Here is a 25221-nt window from a genome sequence, read left to right on the forward strand (position 1 = left end):
GATTCCTTATTAACTGCCAACCTTGAAGTCCTTCAAAAGAATTTTATAGGGTCCATGCCAAGAAGGACATGGCAGGTATTATGTGGAGTGACTTGGCTGACGAGCTACAGGCAAGGTGTGAAGAGGTTATTAATCCACATCCACTCCAGATTCTTGTCAGTATACTTAACACCTAATTCTCTCAAGTCCTGAAAGTCTCAGTTAAGGGCATTCAACTAAAGCTGAAAATCTTTAATGATGATGTGTGCACAGCATCATCTGGAGTGAAGCAACTGCAACAGGGAAGGGGAAAACAGAATATTCTAAGATTAACAAAACTAGGAATTGAGAGCACCTGTAAGAACAGCACACAAGTGACCGTGTCACACACAAGCAGTACCTGTGAAAGCATCCAGCCTTTGAGCCGTCACACCACAGGGTTTTGGAACCTGCCTTTTTTCCAATCAACTTCTGACAACACAAGCGTGTTACATGGTAAATGCAAGTGAAAGAATCCCCAGCAATTCAGCTCAAAGTCATTCTGCAACCTATCAGATGTACCTACCCGAACTGCTGGTATCAAGAGCAGCTCTTTCTCTTATTGGGAGCTAGCACTCTAGGATTAGTAGATTGAGCAAAGTCCCACACAGGGACAGCAGAACTACTGCAGATGGTAATATGATGCACCAAGCATGAAAACAATTTCCATTACTAAAATATTACATGCTCCATCTTCAAGTAGTAGATTTCAGAATAAGAGCCAAAACCTTTACATTCTGATGCAATAAAAGCTGTAAGTATCATACACCTGAAGTACAGTCAGCGACAAGAATGCGTATTTTTTGGAGGGGAAGGTGGGGAGGAAATCAAGTCAGACAGTTATAGTGAAACTACACTTTTCAAAACAGTGCAAGAAGGAACACTTGGATTTCACAGACCTTACAAACATGCAGCCAGTTCTTTTCCTCGCTCACCTCTAAATAAAAAGCTACTCTTTATATAAGCAGAGGACATGGGAGAATTCAGGAACTTGAACTAAAGGCAGCAAGTCTGATGAAATCATGTCATCTGCTGTATCGATAGATTGCTGTTAGAATAAGCCAGCGAGCATACAGACATTCAACGTATTCAGTGTACGGAGGGATACTTTAAAAGGCTATGTATGTCAACCAATGTGCAGAGATATCCCACTACTTGAACAATGTAAACAGCCAGTCAGTTTTGCACTGCTGCTCTCCAGAGCAGGCTACAGCTCACCTCTAGCTTGGTCTCCCTACTGCCAAAAATAGCTCCCACCCATATTCCCTACAAGAGAAGGCAGAAGGAGCTGAAGCTGTTGTACCTCATGCAGTTGCAGCACAGATAACTAACTGAACTTGACACGCTCCCAGAGCATTTCTGCTTCAGTCTGAGCTCTACACATTAGGACATACCAAATCTTGTTGTTAAGGACAAGCAGGCTGAATAACAGTTTTCTTTTACAGTGCTTCTAAGGTTTTAGCCCTTAGTGCAGTTTAAGCCAATGAACTGTCAAGACTGAGCAAGGGGACACACAGTGTCAAGCATTTTCTACAGCTGTCCAGGACTAGACAAAACCAACAACTGTTATCAGACAAGACACTGCATCACAGAATAGTCTTATCTGCCTCTTAAGATGTGTGCAGTGATCCAATAGTGGCATGCTTTGGCCCTAGAGCATCCCCCACCTACAGAAAAACAAATAACAGTAAGCAGTACTGTTACCCCTGTAGCAAAGAGGCACTTGGCTTATGATAAGGACAGCATGCAGCTTCATCTTTGGGTTATTAAACAAAGCTCTGATTTACAGCCCCCATTGCGAGCCGCCAACATGGCAGAGCAATAGGACAATTTAGTTAAAAACAAAACACCAAACTAAATAGGTCTCTGTCTGTTGCGCTGTTTACCAAGCATGGCTGCCCAATGCAGCCTTTCATGGGGTGCAGATATTCCTAAACTGTGAGAGCAAGCTGACTAAATATTACCACTTTTGAAATGAAACCTGCATTGAGTTGATAAAGCGGGAAGCTGCTTCTAAGCTGCTCTGCTCCTAGCTACTATGTTGGACTTCACACAGTTACTTAATAGCTGCAATGTGCCTTAAACACCATCATAATTGATGACATACAAAAAAGGAACACCTAAGGAACAAAGTGACCCTTCACTTCATTCCTGGCTTATGATACCACAAACTGACATCTGGGAGCCATACGGAAACAAAAACCCCACAGTACCCCACTGAGCTGCCCAACTGACTGAAAAAAAACCCCAAACCAATTCTCAGAAACACGATCGCTCCTGCAAAACCCAGCATGATCTAGGCCAAATATCCTCTTCCTTTGGTATTCATTTCTTTAGGACGCTGTCAAAAGCTGCAGTAATCACATATTTGAGTCAGATATGAACTTGCTATTCAGAACTGGGAACTAGAATATTTTTAGCTAAAGCATCCATAATATTATTTCTCACTCCCTGTGAGCTACAAAGAGCCTTTGCTTCTCGCTACAGGTATTCTGTTAAGTTTCCATGGAGAACACAAGTCAGAAGTGTGCTGAAGAGCAGCAGTAGTAAAAGCACAAAATACCATCATTACCTCGAGGCAGATCACTGCCAGTGGGATCACAAGAGTAAGGTGGAAGAACAGCACCAGCTTCTCCTACCTCACTGATGGGAGGAAGAGGAGCTGAATAAATTGGGAATGGCACCGAAGAAACTGCTATAATTGGAAGTAAACAAAAGTCAGGTCAGATTTGCAATGGCACATCAAATGAACAAGATGCTAAGTTACACAATTAAGCATGCACTTCTTTGTTATCTTATTGCCTCTAAATACAAGCTCTAACAAAATTCTCTTTAGAGAATTCTCACTCTTACTTAAGTAATTCTTACTCTCAGAGTAGTCCAGAAGAAAGTTTAAAAACAGATGGGAGGGCTTCAATCTCACAAGCTTTAGCCATGTATGTCTATCTGCAAACTACATATTCAGCTAAGAACTTTTTCAATCGTTTCTCCACACTAGAAAGCAGGCCAGACTTTCCTTGCATAACTGTTTGTCCTTGAACAACAGGGAACAGAGTGATCACCTGAAGCTATCAGAAGTGCGACAGTAAGCCCACAAGAACAGGGGAAAGTTTAATACACATCAGGCCAGAAATACTTTGGGCAGACTACTGTTAGATAGCAATTACGTGCCCCACACCTCTAACTCACCAGCAGATTGTTTGTAATAGCCTCAGCGAGTAGACAGCTAAGAGAACTGTGCTGACTAAGCTCTCATGCGCAGTGGAAAAAAAATCAAACCAAAGAGAAAAATGGAGAAAAAAAGAGGAGATAGAACTGAGCCAAATTGAAGATGAAGGATTCTTTTGGATGCTAAATGAAGACTTACAAAAGATATGAAAAGTCTTCTTTATAAGAAGGGGTATTTTTTTCTTAACAGTATTTCACAAGAATAACCATCTAAAGTGTTGTATCTACATAACTGCACCACATGACGAATCATATTTGATTTCCCTGCATAGAAGAAATTAAGCACAGGAGCCAAGAGCCACAAAAACGCATATCATGAACCATTATAGCCAGTGACACATTTAGGAGGGGATAGTAAAGCCTCAGGACCAATATCTCAACTCAAGACGAAAATTAACTATAGGAGACAAGGGCAGAAGAGAGCTGCCATGAACTTGTGCCATCTAAGAAGAGCTTTCTAGCAAAACAATTAGCATTGATGGCCAAAGGTGGTGAGGAGACAACTCTTAAGCAGAGACCTCCAACTCCCATGCAAATTCACAGGCAACTGTCCCCTTCAAAACATGAAAGCAGGAAGTCAGACGTGAAGCTATAATTACTAAGTCATTTTAAGCCAAACTATATTATAGTTTTTTAAAAGACCCTTTTAACAATTGTCTTGGACAGGTAGCACAAAAAACAAAAAAGGGAGATCAGATCAAAAACTTGAGACATAAAAGTCTGTGGCAATACTATGTACACTCTACCTGGCCTCCCTATCAAAAGGGGAGAGACTATGACTGGCTGAACTGCCGTTTGTGGGGCAACTGCTGTTGTAACGCTGGCTGGAGTGGAGGCAGAATTTGAGGGGAAGCCTGCAGCTGGAGCAGCATAAACACCTGTTGAGGATGAGACTGCTGCAGAGTTCACCATCACCTGGAAAAGAATCAGTTTTCAGTAGACCGCCTCTACAACTAGCTTTTGACAAAGACTATGGAAACATCACATAGTTCAAAAACTCTCGCTTCACATAAATGCATTTCGGAAGCCCTAGCTGTAAAGGCAGCTAACTATCCAAGTTCTCTACAAATTGGCTTGAAAATACTAGTTTAGACTTGCAGACACCTGCAATGCATCTTCTTACCCTTCTGGTTTGCTTATATTCACAGAGAATTGTATTCTTTGCTGTAAGATGCCATACAGGGACCCCACAAACTGACACTAACCAAGCAGAGTGGTCACCTCTTCACAGGGCTATCACAATGAAGCACGAGGTATTACCTTCTGGGGATAGCTGTAGGATGTCACTCCATCTTGAGGCGACTCAGAGACTGGCCCTTCTTCCTGAAGGGATCCCAAAGGAAAATACAGTCCATTTAAGAGGCAAAGAAGTCAAAGCATACCCCTAAATTTTTGTATTTATGGACTACACACACACACACAGAGATGATCTTTTGGAGCTTAAGTACAGTTTTAGTCTGACATGCATAGGACTGGCTCTCACAGCCATGGTAGACGACCAGTAGAATACAATTCTAAATTCAGTTCTATCAGAGTTGAGATCTCTCCAGTCCCACAGTGGAGGAATAAGACTTGAAGGGTAGCACAAAAAAAGCAACTGCTGTCTAGAGAAGAAAAAGACCAAAAGTAAGCAAAGCAAATACATGCTTTCTCTTTGCAGAGGGGAAGATGGAAAATCATTATTATATCTAGTATAATTCAGGCTGTACTTGCAGACTCATAAAACGTTCACCATTATGGGAAGAAAAGGAGGGCGAATATATAAATGACACCATCATCCCTTTCTTCCTAAAGAATTATCTGACCTAGTATGTTAAGTCTGCATCCAAGGACAGTTACTACGAAGAATGGCACACACGCTGAGGATTCCTCATCTGGACAGACAGTGACTAAAGCTTACCAAGTTTGCTGTGGGCTCTGCTGAACTAAATACTGTTGCAGTTTCACAGCCAGGATCTAGAGGGCATAGGCAAAATTAATTGAAAAAAGTAGCACTAAATCTAATCCTTCAGAAACTTTTAAAAAAAATGCATTATACACACCAAGCATTCTATCAGTAAAGACTGAAGTTTTAGTTACCTGGAGGTGAATAGATATATTCTTCATGAAATTTTCCTACAAGGGAGAGAACAGGAAGCTTTGATTCAGAAAAAAAAAAAAAAAAAAAAGCTTAAAACTGAAGTTATCACAATTACATTTCATTGCATCCGTTAATGAGCTGCTTTCAGTAGCATCTTGTTTGGGTCAGAGAAACACTCTGGATACTTGGTGGAATAACAAAATGAGCATATCAAGGTTGCCACTACCAAATTTACATCATGCATTTTCAGGCAGCAGCTTGGCTTGCTACAATCTTATGCAATCACAAGAATAATAGCGTAACCAGCTAAAACAGAAGCGACACATTTCTATCAGACAACAAAGAAAAATGACACACATACACACGTTCAGAGCTCACAATGAGAAAATATTTAGGAGATGCAAGGAACCTACTTTGACAATCAAAAGCACACAAAATCATCTAAATCTGGCTGTTCATCCATTAATCCTTTAAGAACTCACCGTTTTCATTTGTTTCTTCTTCCTCCTCTGAGGAATTCAGGGTCTGCTTGTTAGGCGAAACAGAGCTTGGGCCTCTCCTTGCTACCCAAAATCCTGCTGGACCATGAACAATGGGAGCAGGGCTACCCTGGTTCTAAAAATCAAAGTTAGAAGCGTGCATTTAGAAATAGTTTAAAGCCTTTCCACACTCTATATGCACAAAGTAGAAACAGGCTGGCAGACCAAGCTTGCTGCAAGCAAAACGTAATAGAATTACTGTTTGCGTGTCCATTCCTATGCACATTGATTGCAGCAAAACAACTGCAGACACATTTCTTTCCTTCACCTTTTGTTCTGTCTAGCACACTTAGGGCAAATTATTTTTGAAAGCCTACCACTTTCCTCTGAAATGCAATCAAGTTTATCCTTTTCAGAACTCAGCCAGCTTTATCTCAAGCTCAAAGCTGAAAAGGAGGGAGCAGACCCCAGACAAGACTGCTACCCTCCACATATACACCTGCATTCCTCATCCGGAAGCACTCCCACCACACCACCAGCAGATCAGTTCATCCAAATACTCCAATTAGCATCGAAAAAGATTGTTAGTCACAATTAGCAACCCACAGATGGCTTCTGGCATAGACACCACTGTCTACACTAACTTGACCCACACATGCAAGCCTGAATCAGAGAGCACTACTCCTTTAAGTACACTTTACATGTCCTTCATTTTTGCAATCAAATCAGTCCTTAGCTGCACCACAATTTAAAATAGAGTTCTCTGAAGTAGGAATATGTACTCGGCATCTCAGTCCTAAGAAGTTGATTCACTCTTTTGTGACGGCTAAGGTGACACTCAAAATTCTCCTCAGAAGACATGGTGTCTATGAGATCGATAGAGTGCTCAGAGAGGCTTCTAAGATCTCCGAGGTTGAAGCAGAGGTGGCAAGTCAGAAGATTCTCCCACCAGGCCTCTAGTAGGATGGCAGAGTTTTCTGTGAGATTCATCATTCCCCAGGAAATGTTATATTCCTTTACTAAACAAGACAAGGAAGAGACAGAGAAAAGGCTTTGGCATTGACGATAACAAAGTCACTGCATGAACATGAAAAACTATTCATTAGCAGCTGCAGGTATACAGTTTAGCAACAGGAGGAAAAACTAGTAAGCTATATTGATTTCATGTCAGGGGAAAAAAATGCAGGATAATCTGTCCTTATTCCTTGACACTTTTGGAAGAAAAATCAAAGCAAAGGTTACAGATCGAGCACATCAGGACAAATTAAAAAATGGCTGCTGCTGAAACAGCCCTGAGCAGATTTCCCTCGCTCGCATTTCAGTAAAACCCTAACATTTCGTAAGCTCACTGCTTCACCACAGTAAAAGAACTGAAACCTACCAGGGCTTTTTTTTTAAAAAAAAAAAAGATCTGCTTTCCTATTGAGATACCTAAATATCAATTGATGTTTTGTAGCACATCCAGCTTTGTACTAGGCTTAGACTACTAATGAAAGAAAACACTTATTTTAAAGCATAAGAATATGCTATGCCCCTTTACTTGCAACCTGGTAGACTTTTAAAGAAGTCTAGATTTGGAATCTTGTCCTGCTCCTGTAGCAGAAAAAGTGTTTCAGGGACAAGATGCTAGCCCAAAACATAACTGTAAATTCACAGGAAAACAATCCAGGCTGTCACTATAGAGTTTCTGAATCTGGTTACACAAACGATGAATTACAGTGTGGCAAACAAGTGAAAAGCTTTCTCCCACAATATTTATAGCTAGACAAGACACCCATGGTAGGAAGGGATTTTTTTGTTTTGTTTTGTTTTCAAGCTGCAATAGAAAGGAGAAATGTAACCCTACTTCTATGAAACTACATAGAAAAGAAAACCAGTGCTGCCAGAGAAAGGAGAACATTTGAAAAAAAATTGAGCTTTTAGGCAGGTTTTACAGGGTCTAGACTTATTTCAGCCTTCCCTTCACAAAAAACCACATTCACTGCTAAACCTTATTCCAGGGCAGGGGGAAGAGAAAGCTGCAGTATATTTAGGAAAAGAAGCACTTTGCATTACACTCTCTGAAAGGTTTTAACATACCACTTGCCCATAACTTACTGGTAAAGTAGGAAAACCATTGTCGTCCTCTCCTTCAATTCCATAGAAAGTTATAGTTTCTTCTGGTCCTTGAGGCTCCGCTCCATTCCCTGGTGCAAACCCATACTGACATTCCTTATTCACATACTGCATCTGACGGCGGCTACGGCTGTATGAGTTTTAAAAACAAGAAAATAAGTTAAGAATCATTACTATCTGGAGTTTCACCACGGGTTTGCTGCTTGATTTTATCTCTGTTCTTTTTGGAGAGGCACAACAAACCCACTGCTGCACACTGTGCCATTAAAAGCCAACTCAGCCCTCCACATACCACCATTCTCCCCAACTCTTTTAGAGCCATGCTTACGTTCACTTACCAGGACCCGCAGGAGAAATTGTCATAGCTCTGATAACACCTCTTTCCTGGACTGGGGTAGAATGCTATTTGAGGGCCAATCAGGTTGTGCCTGTTTATAAATCGGCCAGATCCCCTAAGTTTAAAGGGTAAAAGGTGCAATTACCAGGAAGTGCCTCTCACACAGAATTAATTTGTAGTTTTACCCATTAAATAGTACAAACTCTTTCCCAACTAGTCTGCAGCAAGAACGAACAGAAAATGAGAAGTGATCTCAGGTGGGTTTCCAAGGCTACATACCTTTGCACCCCAAATCCACGGTTATGTCTCTGAGGAGGATTCTGAGGATGATAGGGTTCGTAGGGTGCCATGTGTCCACTGCCCTGCAAGCAATGGACTGGAGGAGAGCGCCCTGAAGGAACACTGTGTTGTAGCCGGGGTGGAAGAACCGGTTGACCCCTGCTATAAGTCACAGTCATAAAAGCTTCCTTTCCACGAACTTTCTTAAGCATTCTCTTCCGTGCCTTCACATCCATTTCTGTAGTTCCAGTTGAGGACAGAAAAGATAGATTTGAACCTTAGGACAACTGACTCCAGAGCTACCTTCTCTTTATCATTTGAGAAGAGTCAATACTTGGACACACAGAAAAGAAAGAGCCAATAGCCCATCCCAGAAAAAATGCATTTTGGGTATGCGAACTTCATACCCTTATTTGAAGGCTCAACCAGCCACTCTAAATTATGAGCAGAATACAAGCATCTCACATGAATATCTTCCTAACTTCAGCTGATCAAAGCAGTAATCTGTGTTAAAATCTCCTAATGAGAGCTGCATTTATTTATTTATTAAAGATATTTCTGCAAATTATCATAGAATCATACAATGGTTTGAGTTGGAAGGGAACTTAAAGATCATTCAGTCCCAGCCTGCCTGCCACGGGCAGAGACGCCTCCCACTGATCAGGTGCTCAAAGCCCCATCCAGCCTGGTCACGAACACCTCCAGGGATGGGGCAGCCACAACTTCCCTGGGCAACCTGGGCCAGGGCCTCACCACCCTCACCCCTGACCCCCCAGCCCAGGAACACATTTCTTTCCAAGATCTCTTTTCAATCTCTCCTCTTTCAGCTTAAAACCATTCCCCCTTATCCTGTCCCTGCACTCCCTTATAAAGAGCCCCTCTCCAAATTTCCTGTAAGCCCCTTTAAGTCCTGGAAAGCTGCTATAAGGTCTCTCCAAGACATTATAGACCTCTTCTTCAGGCTGAACAACACCAGCTCTCTCAGCCTGTCCTCATTTGGGAGGACCTCCACTCCTCTGATTAAACAAAACTAAACAAATACAGTCCATATTTAATTGGCTGGGGAAGCCCTAGTCCATCCATGCACCTCTACCAACACCAAATCAGACAAGCTTTTTGGTTAACAGACCCAGTCTTCACATGTGGTTCTCAAGCGTCAAATTTCTTAGTAATTTAGAGCAACACCAGCTTTGCTATGTATTTTCAATGGTTTTGCCAATTCATCCCTCTACCTGAAGGATCACTTTACATCAATCCTCTGCAATGACCAATGTTTATATCACAGGCCAAATTAAGCCACTTAAAACATCCAAAGACTGTTACCGTTATAAACAGTCAAGACTGTCTCCCCTACTCCCATCCAGCCTCAAGGAAAGATACTTGTGGAAACCCTGTACAAACCTATTCCTGAGAAATATCCACCCATTATTTTCTGGTAGGTTCCTCCTTTTCGGCTGGGAGCCATACTCCAAGCAAGGACAGGCGCCACTTGCGTCACTGGTTTTAAGTTTGCCAGAGGAACCGTATGCCTACAGGAAGAACAGCAGTGTTAGGAGTGCCATAAAGATACACTCTGCATAACTGCACAACAGCATAAACTGAAGCAACACTAAGACAGAAGAAAACAGAAGAAAACTCAGTGTAGGGAGCTTGTGGAAATAAAATATAAATCTGTTTCTCCAGCAAAAGCCACATGACTGTTACTTGTTTATTAGAAAAGGCAAGCTAGTATTCAGTCTCAACACTATTGACTTCCTAGGTCAAGTCTTCCCCTGTGTTTGTTTGCCTTCAGAGGCACACCTGAGAGCATCTGACAACACAGAATTTTTGCAACATGTCAAGGTGAATTTTAGGTTTTAAGAAGGGTGAACGGTTTGAAAAGCAAGATGAAGAAAGCGATTAGACCCACCAGAAGTGCCAACCATTTAAGTTGTTTGGGTACAATATTAAAAACTCCAGAGAACACAACAACAACGGAAGTAATTTGCTACCCACAAATTAAGCCCAAACTGCAAAGATCACTTTCACATTCTAGAGAAGAGCGAGCAGCAGGATTTCACAGAAAGCATTGCAATAATGATTTCAGTCATTAGAAATCCAAGAGACAGTTTCCTGCAACATTCTATTTGAAAAGCCAGCAAGGACGCAAAGTCTTACATTATATTTAAAAGCCTAGGTTCACTCCTCTTTGCAAAGTATCTTAACAGTCCTATTTTAAGCACCTGTGAATACACAAACTCAACCAGAAAGAGTTCAAAGTCATCACCAGATTGCTTACTTTTCTGCCAGCTCCTCAACAAATACAGTCAGCGCGTTGCCATCCTGTCCGACTTCCTGGATATGAGCATTGTAATACTTACCTCCAGCCTCCAGACGTACCTGGAGAGAAAAGAAGGAAAGCTCTAAAAAAGCCAAACTGTATTGGGGATTCAGAATGTTGTTTACAAACCACTAATAGAAAAGGCTTCTCCTAGCTGATCCTATGCTACCAAGTTAACCTAGGAGTCTCAAATACTCTTGAAAATAGCAGACAAAATAGAGTGCATTGAACTAATTTCAGGGAGGAAAGAGGAGAGGAAAAAAAAAAAAGATAAAATCAGTCTTGTAAGTGACAGAGGTAAGAGGAGACCTGCTTTCTAACTTATTTTTATACACCGTGCCAAGCAGATAAGTACCAGGGAAGACCGCTATTCAATAACTTGAGGAGAACAGAAGATAAATCAGGAAACTGGAAAGGAAAGCTCTGCTTAGCTAGAAACAAGTCACTGAGTGAGTCATCAGCACTACCTCAAGCAATGATAAAAAATAAGTTCTCACTACATACAACAGTGGAATACAAAGAGTTGACCTTCATTTTAGCATCTCTTGCTAATGCTACTCATCCTTTTAGCTCTTCCCTTCCTATTTCATAAAAATATATGCTACATTGCTGTTGAGAAGCAGAAGAGCATCCAGACTTGTCGCTGACACCCAGTGAAAAATCTAATAGACAACTACCTCAAATGCACCCCATGCGCATTTTGAGCTGAACTTCCACACTCTAAGAATGTAAATCACTGTTTCACAATGAATTTCCAAACAGTTTTTCCTTCACACTACCCCATGTTTAAAAAAGAAAGATTAATAACTACAAGGAAGGGAATGAGAAAAGCCTTGGAAAATTCCATGAAGTCAAATGAATTTATGGCTTACCATACTCCACTTACAGCAGTTTTAATAGTTTATCATAACTGAGTCTCCTTTGAGTACTAACCTGACACTTGTCTCCTAAATAGTACTGTCTCCCAGCAAACACCATGTAGTCAGTTTTTTGAAGCTCTAAAAATAAATGAATAAATAAATAAAAAGGAAAAAGCCTTTAAACTACATTTTTTTTTCTTCATGTATCCTACAAGTAGCTCATGACAGCATCCAACTACAAATTAAAGTCCAACCAAGTTAAATATTTCCTACACACACCTGAACATCCCACACAGTAATGGTGAAGCTTTAGGTATTCTTATAACAGACCATAACCAGGCAAAGTCATGGGAGATCAATAATATCTAGACAATGCAGCAAGCAGCAGCACTACCTCAATACTACAGTGTGTTTTGTGATTGTATTGAGTTAATCTTGCATTTAGTACCAATCCTGGTATTAAGAATGTCAGACATACCTTGTCTTGCCAGAGTACTGGTGCCATTTAGCAAAAATGACATGTTATCTGGAGAAAAAGTAACATTGCCTAAAGTCTCCTTGCTGCTAGATTTCAGCAGACTTTTCTGCATTCCTTGCCTGGATTTTCGGAACGTCAGTACTCTATGTAGATAATTAGTTACTACACACTGTTCCAAGAATTTTAATGGCCCTCATTATTGCTTATGCAGTTGTAAAATGCTGAATTCTTCAGTATGCAAAGCACTTTGGGTCAGACATCAAACACCACTTCAAAACTTATCTTTCTTGGTAACTTCTTATTTTACAGATCAGTCATAGTGAGTGCCAAAAAGCAGCAGCCTATCCCAAGCCATGAAGATCATGAAAACTCTCCAGAACTTTCAAGCCCACGAGAGCTCGGAAACAAAAGAAAATCATCTAATTTGACCCATCTCAATGCTAAATCCAAGATCTTCATTATCGTACAACTCTGAAGCCAAAACAGTGCTTTAAAAAGCACAAGTCCTCACATTTGTGCTACCACAGAAAACTCAAATTTGAATGATTTCCAATACAACAGAACAGTAACACAGAGTTTGGTACTCCACTTTCAGTCCTCGTATTTCCTGTACTATAGTCAATAAGTAGCAGAGGTCAGATTTTTAGCAGCCTTATCACCATTATGCACTGCCAGAAACAGTGTATTTTGTACTTTCAAATTAAGCCATAAACCAGCTTCTAGCAAGAAAACATACTACCTACAAGTATCTGCTGGGTTAACCAGCATCCTTCACATTTCAGTTGTAAAGAAAGAGGTGACAACAGGCCTCAGATTCATAAATTTAACACTAAGCCTAGTACAGAAGGAACTGGGTTTTTTCCCCTTTTTAGAGATACCTTTTCTGATGTCGAGCCAAACATCAAACTCTACATTTCGATAGATCTCGGGGTCCAGTGCCTTTAGCACTTTATAAGGAACAGGCATCTTTGATGGATTTTCTGGAGGCTAAAAGCAGAGTTGAAATGGAGCATTAACATGAGCATTTAATGCGTTCAGTATAGTCTCTATGCTGCCAGCACCTGTGGACCATTTTAAGACACACTATTTGCCAAAATTTTTCCTTCCACTGTATATTTGCCTAAAAACTAAAGCTCAAGAATATGAAAACACTCAAAAAGAATTGAATGAAGCTAACCAGACCACTCAAACCATCACTTCAAAAACTGGTGGGAATTTCTGTTATTATATTTGAAAACAGGTTTCCATAGACTCTAGAACTGTTCCAAAGTGATTAATAATATGTTTTAAAGAAACGGACAGATTTAAACCACTTCTGGGAAAAACAAACAGCAGACCAGGAAACATCTGCTAAGCTCCATCTTTTGGGGTAAAAACGGAAGAGAAGAACAAGAGAATCTTAGAAAGGAAAAAGGCTTGTCCAATTTAATAGGAACTCAAGGGCAAAAACAAAAGACAAGGAGATGGAAGAAAAAAACCCCACCCACTTCCCAAAAAGTCATTTTTAAAAAGTAGAAAAGAAGGTTTAGCCCTAACAAAGGTAACATCATACAACAAACAAAGAAAATGACCATAAGAGATTCTTCCCTAACTGACAAACCTTTTCTTCTTCATTGCTTTGTTTGAACTTATCTTCCTGCGGATTGTCAGTATCATTGCCTTCCCAGTCATCCACTCTACGTAATTGAAAATAAGATTACAAAAGATAAAATACATAACTTCCAGCCAGGATATAAATTAACTGTTAGTACAATCTGAAAAAGCACCATGGTGCCATCCAGCGGTAGATTTTGCCTTAAACACTAGCGATGGCTGCGATGCAGTGTAGGACACTCCCTTTTCCTAGTTTTACTTGTTCCAACACCCACCTTTAACAAGGACTACTCCTTGCATTAAGGAAAGATAAAGATGATCCCACTGACTGACTAAACTGTTGTGCTGCAAAGTACAAGACACTATGTTCTAAGATCTATAGAACCAATCTCACTACAAGCATTCAGTATCAGCCAGAAGCATCCCTCAAGCCTTTCTAGTGACTTCAACACAGGATATTAGGGTTTCTATAAGTACATTCTCCATTTTCCTCATCCTGAGTGATCCAATGGACGCAAATAATGCCATTATTTAATTGTCTATTTGGAGTATGATTCCATTAAGAACAGAAAAATGGGAAAATAAAGCAGAGCTCATATTCTCAATTGCCTCTGCAGAGCCATAGAGGCTTAGAAGAGTAATAAGTTCCTCACTAAAAAAAACTCTGATGACATCAGGAGCAATTTTACTCACAAATAAGCTGTCATTTTACAGAGTAACACACAACTAGAACATAGCCAGCAGCAGAGGATGTTCAGTTCTGTGACACTTCCCAGCTCCAAGGAAAGCACACTCTTTCACAACATACTTCAGCTTTGTGTTCGAGTCATGAGATAGCCAAAAGAGTTAACAGCCCATAAAAATTCAATGGAACTTGGAAAAGCTGGCCATTATAAGGTTTTCCTTCTCCCCTCCCCCCCTTCCCGTTAACCATATCCCCTTTCAAAAAAATACTACCTCTTTTCTGATGGATTTCTGGGTACTTTTTCATGAAGACAATCAAAGTTTGCATCCTCACATCCTACAGAGCCACTGTTTCTGTTCTTCTTGGATCCACTTCGAAACACCTCAACTGCAGACCTCAATTCTTCCTCATCCATGCCAAACACATCTTTGTACAGGATCTCATACAATACAGCTGAACAAATCAGCACAAAGCTCAAACCAAATTAGCATAATACAAGATCCATAAGAACTGCTGCAATTTTCAAGGTAAGCATATCCTCAGACATTATCTACTGTTACAAGGCAGTAGCTATATTAAATTCAATTAAGTAGAGGATCATGAAATAATTCAGGTGCAAAGAAGGGACCCCTGGAAGTCATTTAGTCCAATACCCCACTAAATATATATACATACACACACACATTATTCTATTCATACACAATAAGCAAGCTTCCATCTCTCTCTGTCCCACCCCTGAAAATCAAAACAGTGTCCATAAACACATGAAACCACATAGTTCTCCTCCATAGAAAAATTATTTCAAGTTTACCCTGGCAAATGGCAGCATTTTCCTGGAATTGTTTTGTATACACAGAGTCATAATGGCCGTTGCCGGAACAACACAGTAAAATCTGGGGGGAGGGAAAAAAAAAGTGCTTTAAGGCTGGAATAATGTAAACCCCTAACTCTGTTTTAAATCCTAGCTCAAGACTAGGTTATTCTTTCATTCTACAGTCATTCTACATCAAGAAAACAATAAATATTCTTTATATAAACATGAAAAAGCTACAGAATTAGCTTAAAATTGAATCCTATGCAAGATCGCTACATTAGTTTGTCTATTATACAAAGAAAAATGAATATTTTGCACATAATGCTGTATTAAACATGAAATAAGAGCTTGTTTCCAGCTTACTTCCAAAACTACCTATTGCTCAAGAGGTAAAATAAATACAAGCCATTAAATGCAATACCCCCAAGATACACCCTTCCCTTAAGGACAATTGCATCTAGTTATAGAGCCCTCAAAAAACCTTTGCTTTCAACAAGCAACGTTATGCTGCCTTTTGAAAAAGATGCATGCTTTCTGCAACATATGTGCTGATACACTGAGTAAATGTACACCATCAAGCTCCACCTTGGCATGAGACGACAGCCAGCTGCAACTGTCAGAAGCCCTTAGGCAGCTGTCAGCACACTGCCAGCAACGATGCTTCCCAGTGAATCAGCAGGAGCTGGGATGCCAAGGCTCTTAATGCAGTGTGCACTGTGTCTTCTACAAGCACAAGCTCTCACCTCATGGTGAGAACGAGCAACACCAGAAAGAGCTGCCACCTGTACCTGCAACCTAAGGACAGACAGCTGCCAATACTTAATGAGAGCTCTGCTGGTAAAGCCTTTGAGGACAAACACACATTTAGCCCAAACAGCTTGATTTTTAAGGTTAGCTCATTTTGGAATTAGATTAAGCTACACAGGAAACTACATAGAAAGAGAAGTGCATGTACAGACAGACAGTAACACTAATCAACGAAGGACAACTGCAGCAGCACAGAATTCAGAGCAGACTAGCCACTTTGGCAAATGTAACAGCCCAAGCTAAAATCCATACCACAGCACCTTCATTGGCATCATGCCTCATCTAGCCACATAACTGTGTGGGCACATCTACATGACTGCAGAAAAAACAAGAGGGTTCAGATGGGAGTTACTACAGAGCATTTCTCCTCCATCTTCCCTCCTTTTACCCCCAGCAGTAATTCTTGTGCAGATAAGCTGTCCCATTAGGTACCATTCTTAGGTGGGCTCAATTTGTATACCACAGCAATTAATTAGTTTAATAAAGCAATCCATTCCCATTCACTTCCTCTTTTCAGGAAGAAAATCTGTACACCTCATCTGACTTCAGGAAGAGATGTACTCGGGGTGGGAGAAAATACCTTCTCTTTGTCAATACAATAAGCACGTCTTCTGCTCCTCAACTCAACCCAGGTATTTCATTCTACTTTGTCAAATCAGTCAAGTTCCCACTGAGAAGTGTTTTTACCCAAAAAAGTTTCAGAAACATGAAAGAACATTTGGGAATTACGCTGTTACCTCTTCCTGCCAAAATTAAGCTTCTGTCCAATAATGAGGTGAAGGAAGAAAAAAGACTGGCAGGGAAACAGCAAACAATCCCTCCCCTCAGGTGGGAAGCAAAGCTACTATCACTGAATTAACTATTGTGCAAATACTGTGCTTTTTCCCCACTAGCTAAAGTCAGCTTTGGGGTTTTGTTCAGGTACAGATGATCACTGGAGTTACAAGAGCTCAATTCCAACAGGGATCTTTTGCAACTAAGCAGGACTGGAGGTTAACTAGGTTTCAGGAGTAGGAAATTGCCTCACTTCTCCTCACCTTGTCTTCAAAGCCATTGTCTGTAGCGTAAGTGGGTGGCTTTCCAGGGTATCGGTACAGAATAAAGTCTTGCCTAGGTAAGAAGAGGAAAAACAAGACTTCAAAGAGCACACCTTCAGTAGAACCGTGCTACGAAGAAGCTTACAGGGATCAGCTCAGTGATTCCACCACTGGTGTACAGAAAAACTAAACGGAATACTTTTCCCCATAAATGAATGCTACTATGCATCAACATCCCCCACCTTAGGGGAAAAGAAATTATCTAGGAAAGATCATATTTGGTCACAGATTAGGTCAACATGCTTATGGCAGGGTGCTCAAATATTGAGACAGTCTAAGTCGCCCTGTGAAACAAGCAGAGCCTCAGCAGAGGAACTAGTTAACTCTCAACAAAACCTCAGTTTGTTCCTTTAGTCCTGGAACAGAACAAGCCTGCAAAGGGAAGGAAGGTTCATCCTTCTACCGCTAGTGCACCAGGCTGCTTGCTACAAGATAGCAGCATTTTTAGCAGAGCAGGGCAGGACAGCACCTGTGCATGCTTATCTCACCTCTGAAATAATCAGTGTTTACACATCAAGTAAGGTAAATGCTCCTCACTAACGCAGCTTTCAAGACCACCTGCATGAGTTCTAGTCACACTTACAGCTACCACACAGTGTCTCCCCTACACAGCTCCTTGTTTTCCCCCCATTTTCCATCCTTCAGCCACTAGGAGGTAACACCTGACTCGAGAATTTAACATTAGCAAAAAGATAACAAATAAACATGGCTGGAAACTGACCCTCCCCTCAATCCACACACACTGAGGGCAGGTGCTGCAAAGGCACCTGTGACATGTTAGTTTAATAACATTGTTAGGACAGCACTTCCCACCACCTTTCAAATATTAGTATCTCAGCAACAAACAACTGAAAAGTTCTGGAGCCAGAACCTTAACACCATCAAGTCCAAAACAAAGTGAAACTTAAGGAAGGGACACTTACTTGTACTTCACTGATAAAGCACTCATTTCCAACTGGCCAGCACTTTCCTATACAAGATTATGAGATTACTTGAGGTAGCAGAGCTTTTTATAAGTAAGAGCTCTATTCTAGCTCTTCATAGCATTAAAATACCTAATAAAACTAATCAGTTTTTTCTTTTTTAAAAACAATCAATGCATTAAGAGTCGAGGCATTAGTATTTCCAAGGGAATAAAAAACAACTCTGCAACATGGGACAGCCATAATTACCAAGCTGAGTAAAGAGTTAGTTCTGGCAGCAACTCCTAAATACATCACTCAAGGTATATTTTTAAAATTTAAAACACTAACACTACATTTGTTTCAGAGACTGCTACGCTTACTGTACTTCTTGCTTTAAATCTAAACAAACATAAGACTTAACTCTAGTGTTCCAACCTGGGGGTAAAAGAAAAATCAAGGGATTGTAACATCTGATAAACAGTTGATGCGAGGTACCCTCCACATCTTTTTATTTTTCCTTCTTAGAGAAGAATTGCAATTATGAATAAGGCCCACAAGAGGCCTCAGCTTTACTGTCCAGTCTGCATAGATCATGCCTTTGCACAAATAAATTCCCCACTAAAGCTGATATTGTTTATACACATCAATACTCAGAAAAAGAAATGGTATTACCTATGCCAGTGAGACCCTGGGATCAGGGTCTATCTAAAACAACCCCCCAAATCACCACATTCTAACCATCACCCAATTGCTTTCCTGTTCTAGTCCCCTCAAATTTTAACCCCTTCAGAAGTATTAGATCTGTCTTACCTTTGGATCTCCTAGTCTCTCCAGGTATTTCTCAAACGATCCTTCCACATACTTTCAACAAAACAAAGAGGAGAACAAATGTAAGAACTTAATCAGTTGGAAAGCAGAGTTAAACCTAAACGCTAACAACACATTACTAGCTGTTGAACTGGAAGGGGCAGGGGCCACAGACACCAAATTTGGGACTAGTCTGCCAAATTACTATCATTCTGGAGTTCTGAAGGGCTGTGGTCTGACTCGGGGTATGACTTCAGCTGCTCCCTGCCTTAGAACACAGGAATGACTTTGTGCACCAGTGTGGAAATACCAATACTCAGTATTGAGCAAAACTCAGTAACTCAACTCCCCTCTAGAGTAAATTAGGCACTTGTGTGATTACAGGGGAAAAAAACTCCAAAATCAACCCCAAAAAGACGCAAACTGATCTCCCCCAGAACCCCCTCACACAACCCACACATGAACCCAAACAAAAAAAGAAAAAAAACCCTACAACCAAAACCATGACTTTATGCAATGAGTAAACACACTCTAGATTTTCATAGAATCACAGAAAGGTTTGGCTTGGGAGAGAACTTAAAAGATCATCCAGTTCCACCCCCCTGCCAAGGGCAAGTTTTCCCCACCATCTTTTGATTATTAATTTCTTACTTCAAAATCCTAGGTATTTCCTATCTACTAAACTCCACAATGGTTGCTCCACAGAAAATACACTACACGAGTGCCTGTCACCCTATTGGTTACTTGAGTATTAGAAACTTGCTCAATTTCAGCAACTTCAGAACTATAAAGTCAAATAGAACTTGCGCACTTGCAAATCAAATAAGGCAAGCAAGAACCCACCCCGCTGTCTCTTTTCTCTCCATGCACCAAGCCTGGCAAAGCAGGAGGTGTTCAGTGTGTATGTTGGTGGGGGAATGCAGATGCCCTCCTACCACGCTGCTCCCTAACGACGCATGCACCGCTGCACAACGCACACAACTACTTACAGAGTCAAACTTAGGCTGGTGCCGCCTCATGAACAAGACGCAAGCTTTTCTGACTTCTATGTGATGAATTTGAGATGAAAACAGCTAAAAAAACAACAAACCCCATAAATAATAAAGTTTATGAAAGAATGAAGGAGAAAAATCGCAGTTTAACTTAGGCTTCATATCAGGCTTGACTTTACTTATTGGTTACAGAGTTATATATACGGTTGGACTTGATGATCCGGTGGGTCTCTTCCAACCTGGTTATTCTATGATTCTAAAACACTTCACTGAATATAGAAGGACTCATAGAATACAAGAGGGAGAGAAGGCTCTGAGGAGGACATTGGGGCAGGAGCTGGAAGCCCCCCAAGGACAGGGGGGAAAGGGGGCAGGACCCCCGAGGATATTGGGGTAGGGGAAGGAGACTCTGAGGATATTGGGGGGGGAAGGGGGCAGGAGCCCCCCGAGGATATTGGGGGGGGGGAAGGGGGCAGGAGCCCCCCGAGGATATTGGGGGGGGGGAAGGGGGCAGGAGCCCCCCGAGGATACTGGGGCGCAGGAGGGCTCTGTCCGTCCCCTCGCTGCGCCCCGAGGGCTCCTCCCGAGCCCCCCACTCCCACCTGCTCCGAGACGGCTCGGAAGAGGCAGGAGGCGTCCTTGGCCGTCATCTTACGGTACAGCCCCAGGCTGCCCAGGTACTCGTCCATGGCCACCTCGCTGAAGGACTTCTGCCCGAAGTACTTCTTCCAGCCCTTGTGCATCGTCCCCGGGAGGCAGCGCCTGCGGCGGGAGAGGCAGCGACGGGGGCTGAGACGGGGAGAGATGGGGCTGCGTGGGGGGCTGCGAGGAGGGCAGAAGGGGGGCTGCTATGGGGCTACGAGGAGGGCAAAAGGGAGGCTACAAAGAGGGAAAAAGGGGGGCTGCTATGGGGCTGCGAGGAGGGCAGAAGGGAGGCTACAAAGAGGGAAAAAGGGGGGCTGCTATGGGGCTGCGAGGAGGGCAGAAGGGAGGCTACAAAGAGGGAAAAAGGGGGGCTGCTATGGGGCTGCGAGGAGCGCAAAAGGGGGGCTACTATGGGGCTGAGAGGAGGGCAAAAGGGGGGCTACAAAGAGGGAAAAAGGGGGGCTGCTATGGGGCTGCGAGGAGCGCAAAAGAGGGGCTGCTCTGGGGCTGCGAGGAGAGCAAAAGAGGGGCTGCTCTGGGGCTGCGAGGAGGGCAAAAGAGGGGCTGCTCTGGGGCTGCGAGGAGGGCAAAAGAGGGGCTGCTATAGGGCTATGAGGGGGGCAGAGGGGGGGCTCCCGTGGGGCTGTACAGGGGGCTGCGCTGAGGGCTGCGCGGGGTCGGCGCGCGGGCGCTGCCCTAATGAGGCGCCGCGCCCACCTGCGCCCTCGCCCCGCCCGGGCTCCGCACCCGCCGCAGCCATTTTAAGCCCCCCCGGTACCCGCCGCCGCCCCCGTTAGGGGCTGCGCGGCGCCGTTCGCCTCGGCTGAGGCTGGACGGGAGGCGGCGGCACCGCGCGGGGAGCAGCCGCACGAGGCGCACTCGGCTCCGTCGCTTGACCGAGCGCCGTGGAGATCCAGAGAAGAAAAGCGCCGCTGTGCTTGTGATACACGAGCTCAGCTTATTTGTGCTATGAAGAAAAGTAGATCTTGATAGTGTAATTGCATTTCTCAGCGTTGTCATCTGAAGAGATCAGAGAAGGGGCTGCCTGTGGAGTTAAATCATAGAATCATAGAATAGTTTGGGTTGGAAGGGACCTTAAAGCCCATCCAGTCCCACCCCTGCCCTGGGCAGGGACACCTCCCACTGGATCAGGGGCTCCAAGCCCCATCCAGCCTGGCCTGGAACACCTCCAGGGATGGGGCAGCCACAGCTAACCTGGGCCAGGGTCTCCCCACTCTAATAATGAAGAAATTCCTCCTTATGTCCAGTCTAAACCTGCCCCTCTCCAGTTTATCCCCATTGCCCCTCGTCCTATCGCTACAAGCCTTTGCGAACAGTCCCTCCACAACTTTCTTGCAGCCCCTTCAGGTACTGGAAGGTCGCTATAAGGTCTCCTTGGAACCTTCTCTTCTCCTGGCTGAACAACCCCAACTCTCTCAGCCTGTCCTGGTGCTCCTGCCTTCCAGTTTCTTTGCTGGAGGTGCTTGCAAATGCAAATAAGTCAGGGAAACATGAGTCCAGACATCGCCATGTGCTTTGGGATGGAGAGAAGCTGCTAGTAGTGAACTTGAGATAACAGCTCTGTAAGTGTTATTAATGATGTTCGCAGAGCCATAACATCATCGTGTCCCTAATGAAGTATTTGGGGATCAGCAAAAATCAGTCTTGCATAACCCTGTAGCATCACTTATCCTACGGACAGTCCATGTGCTTCATTGGATTAGAAGAATGCCTCTCTATGGACCATTAAACTTGCTGGTAAAAATCACACTTGGAGATCACATGCACGCAATCAGGAGTTTCTAGTTCTTGTTTTAAGCCATAGCAACAAAAACCTCCAAACATATATAAGTACTTGCAGGAAGGGCCATTAGCACCAACTATGTGCTTGTACAGTTCTGGAGTATTACAGACCAATCATAGAAAGTCCTGAGCTGGAAGGGACACACAAGGGAGTCCAACTCCTGTTACTGGTAGGGACAACCCCAGCGTTCACCCTGGGAGTCTGAGGGCATTGGCCAAGCGCTTCTGGAATATTGTCAGGTTCAGCACCGTGACTGTTTCCCAGGGGTTCCAGTGCTCTACCAGAAGAACCTTTTCCTGATGTCCAACCTAACCCTCCCCTGGCACATCTTCTTGCTATTTCCTCAGATCTTGACATTTGCTGCCAGAGAGAAGAGCTCAGTGCCTGCTCCTCCTCTGCTTGTGAGGAAATCACAGAGCATGATGAGGTCTCCCCTCAGCCTCTTCTCCAGGCTGAACAGACCAAGTGACCAGACCAAGACCAAACAGCCTGCATTAACATTTTTAAGTTTCAACTTGCTTTATTTTTTAAAAAATATTTACTTAAACCAAATTAATAGTAGCATCAACACAGTTGACAATTTGAATGCTTTAAATAGGGAGATTTGATCAGCACCAAATGGGGAAACACTGCACTTTACATTAAGTCCAAAATAGGTAATGATGGGATAACACCCTATAAATGGATAGATTGTATTTCAACCCCGTTCCTCTCCTATACACCATGGGTTACTTTGGGAGTAAATCACCCATACCCAGCAGCTGATGGACACTTCGGCAGCAGGCTGGTAGCTCTCAAGTTTTCCCACACAGATTCACCCCATGCCCCTTTCGTTCCTCTATAAAGAGATTTTAATCTCTCACTTCTAAAATTCTCTTTTCAGTGCTTCTGTAAATCCATGAAACGACAGCATCAGCTTCTTTGCAGAGCATCACAGGAATATCCACAAGGACAACTGATTTCTACCGGTGCTAGGCGAGTATAGTCAAGAGTTGACTGTATATGGCATGCCTGTTAAGAAGTAATTTGGCTTCTCCTCCTCACTGGAATTATCAACTCAATTCAGACTTCGTTATGTAAATATCTGTCTGTCTGTGCAATAAACTAGACAGTGCCTTGTTAGTACTGTACTCTTTTAAGCATAGAGCTAGATGACTTCAAAACTGATGCTAAATAGGAAGCCATTTAATATCAGTTCATATTCACAGGCATTTTCTTTGCAGCTTTGTCCCAGCTGGTGGTCTCCTAAGTATGGAAGGCCTCACTAGCAGAGGAGAAATGTTTTTTTTCTGACGTATTTATTCCTCTGTATTGTTTATCGAAACCCAACAACTTCATCCAAGAACAAAGCAAATTTTTCTGGCTGTCCAGGAGGAAAAGGTTTCAAAGTTGACAAGTCCATCGACTCCAGTGTCTCCACAAGAGTGCTGTAAAAACAGACCAAAACCAAAAATTAGGAAAAAAAAATCCACCCCAAAGGGAAATGCTTTTTTCACAAAATTTTCTGTCTTTTCATACATACATAATTCTTTAGCACAGAAACAAAAATAAGATTACGTATTGGAAGGAAGAAGAGACCCCACAAAAGGGCAGGCCCCAACCATCACTGGCTTACAGGCAGCATTGTTGAGAACAGTGCCACAGCTTGCACAATCTCAGCTTTAACTTTCTAACCTTCTGTGGTTGCAGCATTGGGAGACTGAAGAAGTTCTGAGGATCTTCACCATAAGTCCTACCAGGAAATTCATCCTATTTGAACACATGGCATAGTTCTCCACTTAACATAGCTAAATCAATTTGTTGCTTTCTACTATCAGACAGCAAATAAGGCTTAAGTGCTAGGCACTATTCAGCAAAAATCAAAATTCCTTCAGCTGTCAGAAGCACTGAGGTAGTAAGTTATAGAAACTTGCCCAATATTAAATGAGTGACAGTTTATTCAGAAGGCTCTTCTGAAACATATGAAATCCTATTTGTAGGGTGAAGGAACAACACACAAACTAAATAATGGGTGTTGTATTTCCTCTGCCTTCAATTTAGAGGTCATTTGTTATTTACGGAGTGCAAACAAAATAAAGAAAGAGAAAACAGTAAGATATGGCCAAAACAAGAGAGCAAATGAAACTAACAAGAGCCAGGATGAAGTAAAACAGGAGGAGCTGGTTTTATGTTGGTACTGGTTTTTTTTTTGGGGGGGGGTGGGGGGAGGGTGATTTGTTGGTTTGTTTTGTTTTTTTCCTGAAGTGACAGGCAGTAAATCTATGAAACTCCTCATCAGAGGATATGGTGGATTCAGGAAGTTTGGTTAAAAGGGCAGTTTGAAGAAGGTCTTGCAAGACAGAGGCATTGAAAAATTACTAACCAGACAGCATCTGATTGAGGAATCCCCCTGAATCAAAGTATTTAAGAGCATTAAAGTAATACAAGGAAATACCTTATGTTCTTGCCGTCTTTCTACTTTTGGCTGAGCATTTGCATATGACCACTGGAAACACAATACTGAGCTACATGGACTCCCGATCCATATCAGTAAGGCCATTCTTATCCTTTATCCCTAATACTCCAGATAATTTCAATTTTATTATGTCAGTACATCTATACAGTCAACTTTAGTGCCCCCTTACAAGGCAAGTCCATAGAGCAAAATGATGAAATGGAGTCCTAAGCCAGCAAGGAACAATTTGTTCCTTATAGCTCATGGTTACAAACTGGTGTAGGTTGTAGTGTTTCTAGACTTGGAAATAGAATCCGACAATCGGTGAGAAGCAGCAGAGAAAGACAGAAGCTGTTGGGTGCCTCTACCTGACTGTTCCAAATTCAACCCCTTCTGTTAGGTTTAAATCTGTCTTCTTTCAATGTGAATCCTTGTGAACAGATT

At 42.4% G+C, this 25221-nt stretch overlaps 2 protein-coding genes across 2 annotated transcripts in view; both read right to left on the reverse strand.

Moving 5' to 3' along the window:
* The window catches only part of ATRX (ATRX chromatin remodeler), a 478294-nt gene that overhangs the window by 423868 nt on the left and 29205 nt on the right, over positions 1-25221 (reverse strand). The window lies entirely within an intron of this gene.
* ALG13 (ALG13 UDP-N-acetylglucosaminyltransferase subunit) overlaps positions 1-25221 on the reverse strand; it is a 33602-nt gene that overhangs the window by 5594 nt on the left and 2787 nt on the right. The window contains exons 4-26 of the mRNA XM_069868031.1: positions 23669-23770; positions 21318-21506; positions 20497-20656; positions 19892-19975; positions 18906-18956; positions 18114-18160; positions 17131-17203; positions 15284-15365; positions 14745-14925; positions 13795-13870; positions 13073-13181; positions 11790-11854; positions 10815-10915; positions 9938-10065; positions 8537-8774; positions 8262-8372; positions 7903-8062; positions 5809-5941; positions 5326-5361; positions 5147-5202; positions 4507-4569; positions 3993-4161; positions 2591-2713 (exon numbers count right to left, since the gene is read on the reverse strand). Coding sequence (XP_069724132.1) covers positions 2591-2713; positions 3993-4161; positions 4507-4569; positions 5147-5202; positions 5326-5361; positions 5809-5941; positions 7903-8062; positions 8262-8372; positions 8537-8774; positions 9938-10065; positions 10815-10915; positions 11790-11854; positions 13073-13181; positions 13795-13870; positions 14745-14925; positions 15284-15365; positions 17131-17203; positions 18114-18160; positions 18906-18956; positions 19892-19975; positions 20497-20656; positions 21318-21506; positions 23669-23770 — 2537 coding nt within the window. The remainder of the gene's footprint in view (positions 1-2590; positions 2714-3992; positions 4162-4506; positions 4570-5146; positions 5203-5325; positions 5362-5808; positions 5942-7902; positions 8063-8261; positions 8373-8536; positions 8775-9937; positions 10066-10814; positions 10916-11789; positions 11855-13072; positions 13182-13794; positions 13871-14744; positions 14926-15283; positions 15366-17130; positions 17204-18113; positions 18161-18905; positions 18957-19891; positions 19976-20496; positions 20657-21317; positions 21507-23668; positions 23771-25221) is intronic.

Source organism: Phaenicophaeus curvirostris, chromosome 13 (assembly GCF_032191515.1).
Source record: "Phaenicophaeus curvirostris isolate KB17595 chromosome 13, BPBGC_Pcur_1.0, whole genome shotgun sequence".
In the NCBI taxonomy this organism is placed as follows: Eukaryota; Metazoa; Chordata; class Aves; order Cuculiformes; family Cuculidae; genus Phaenicophaeus; species Phaenicophaeus curvirostris.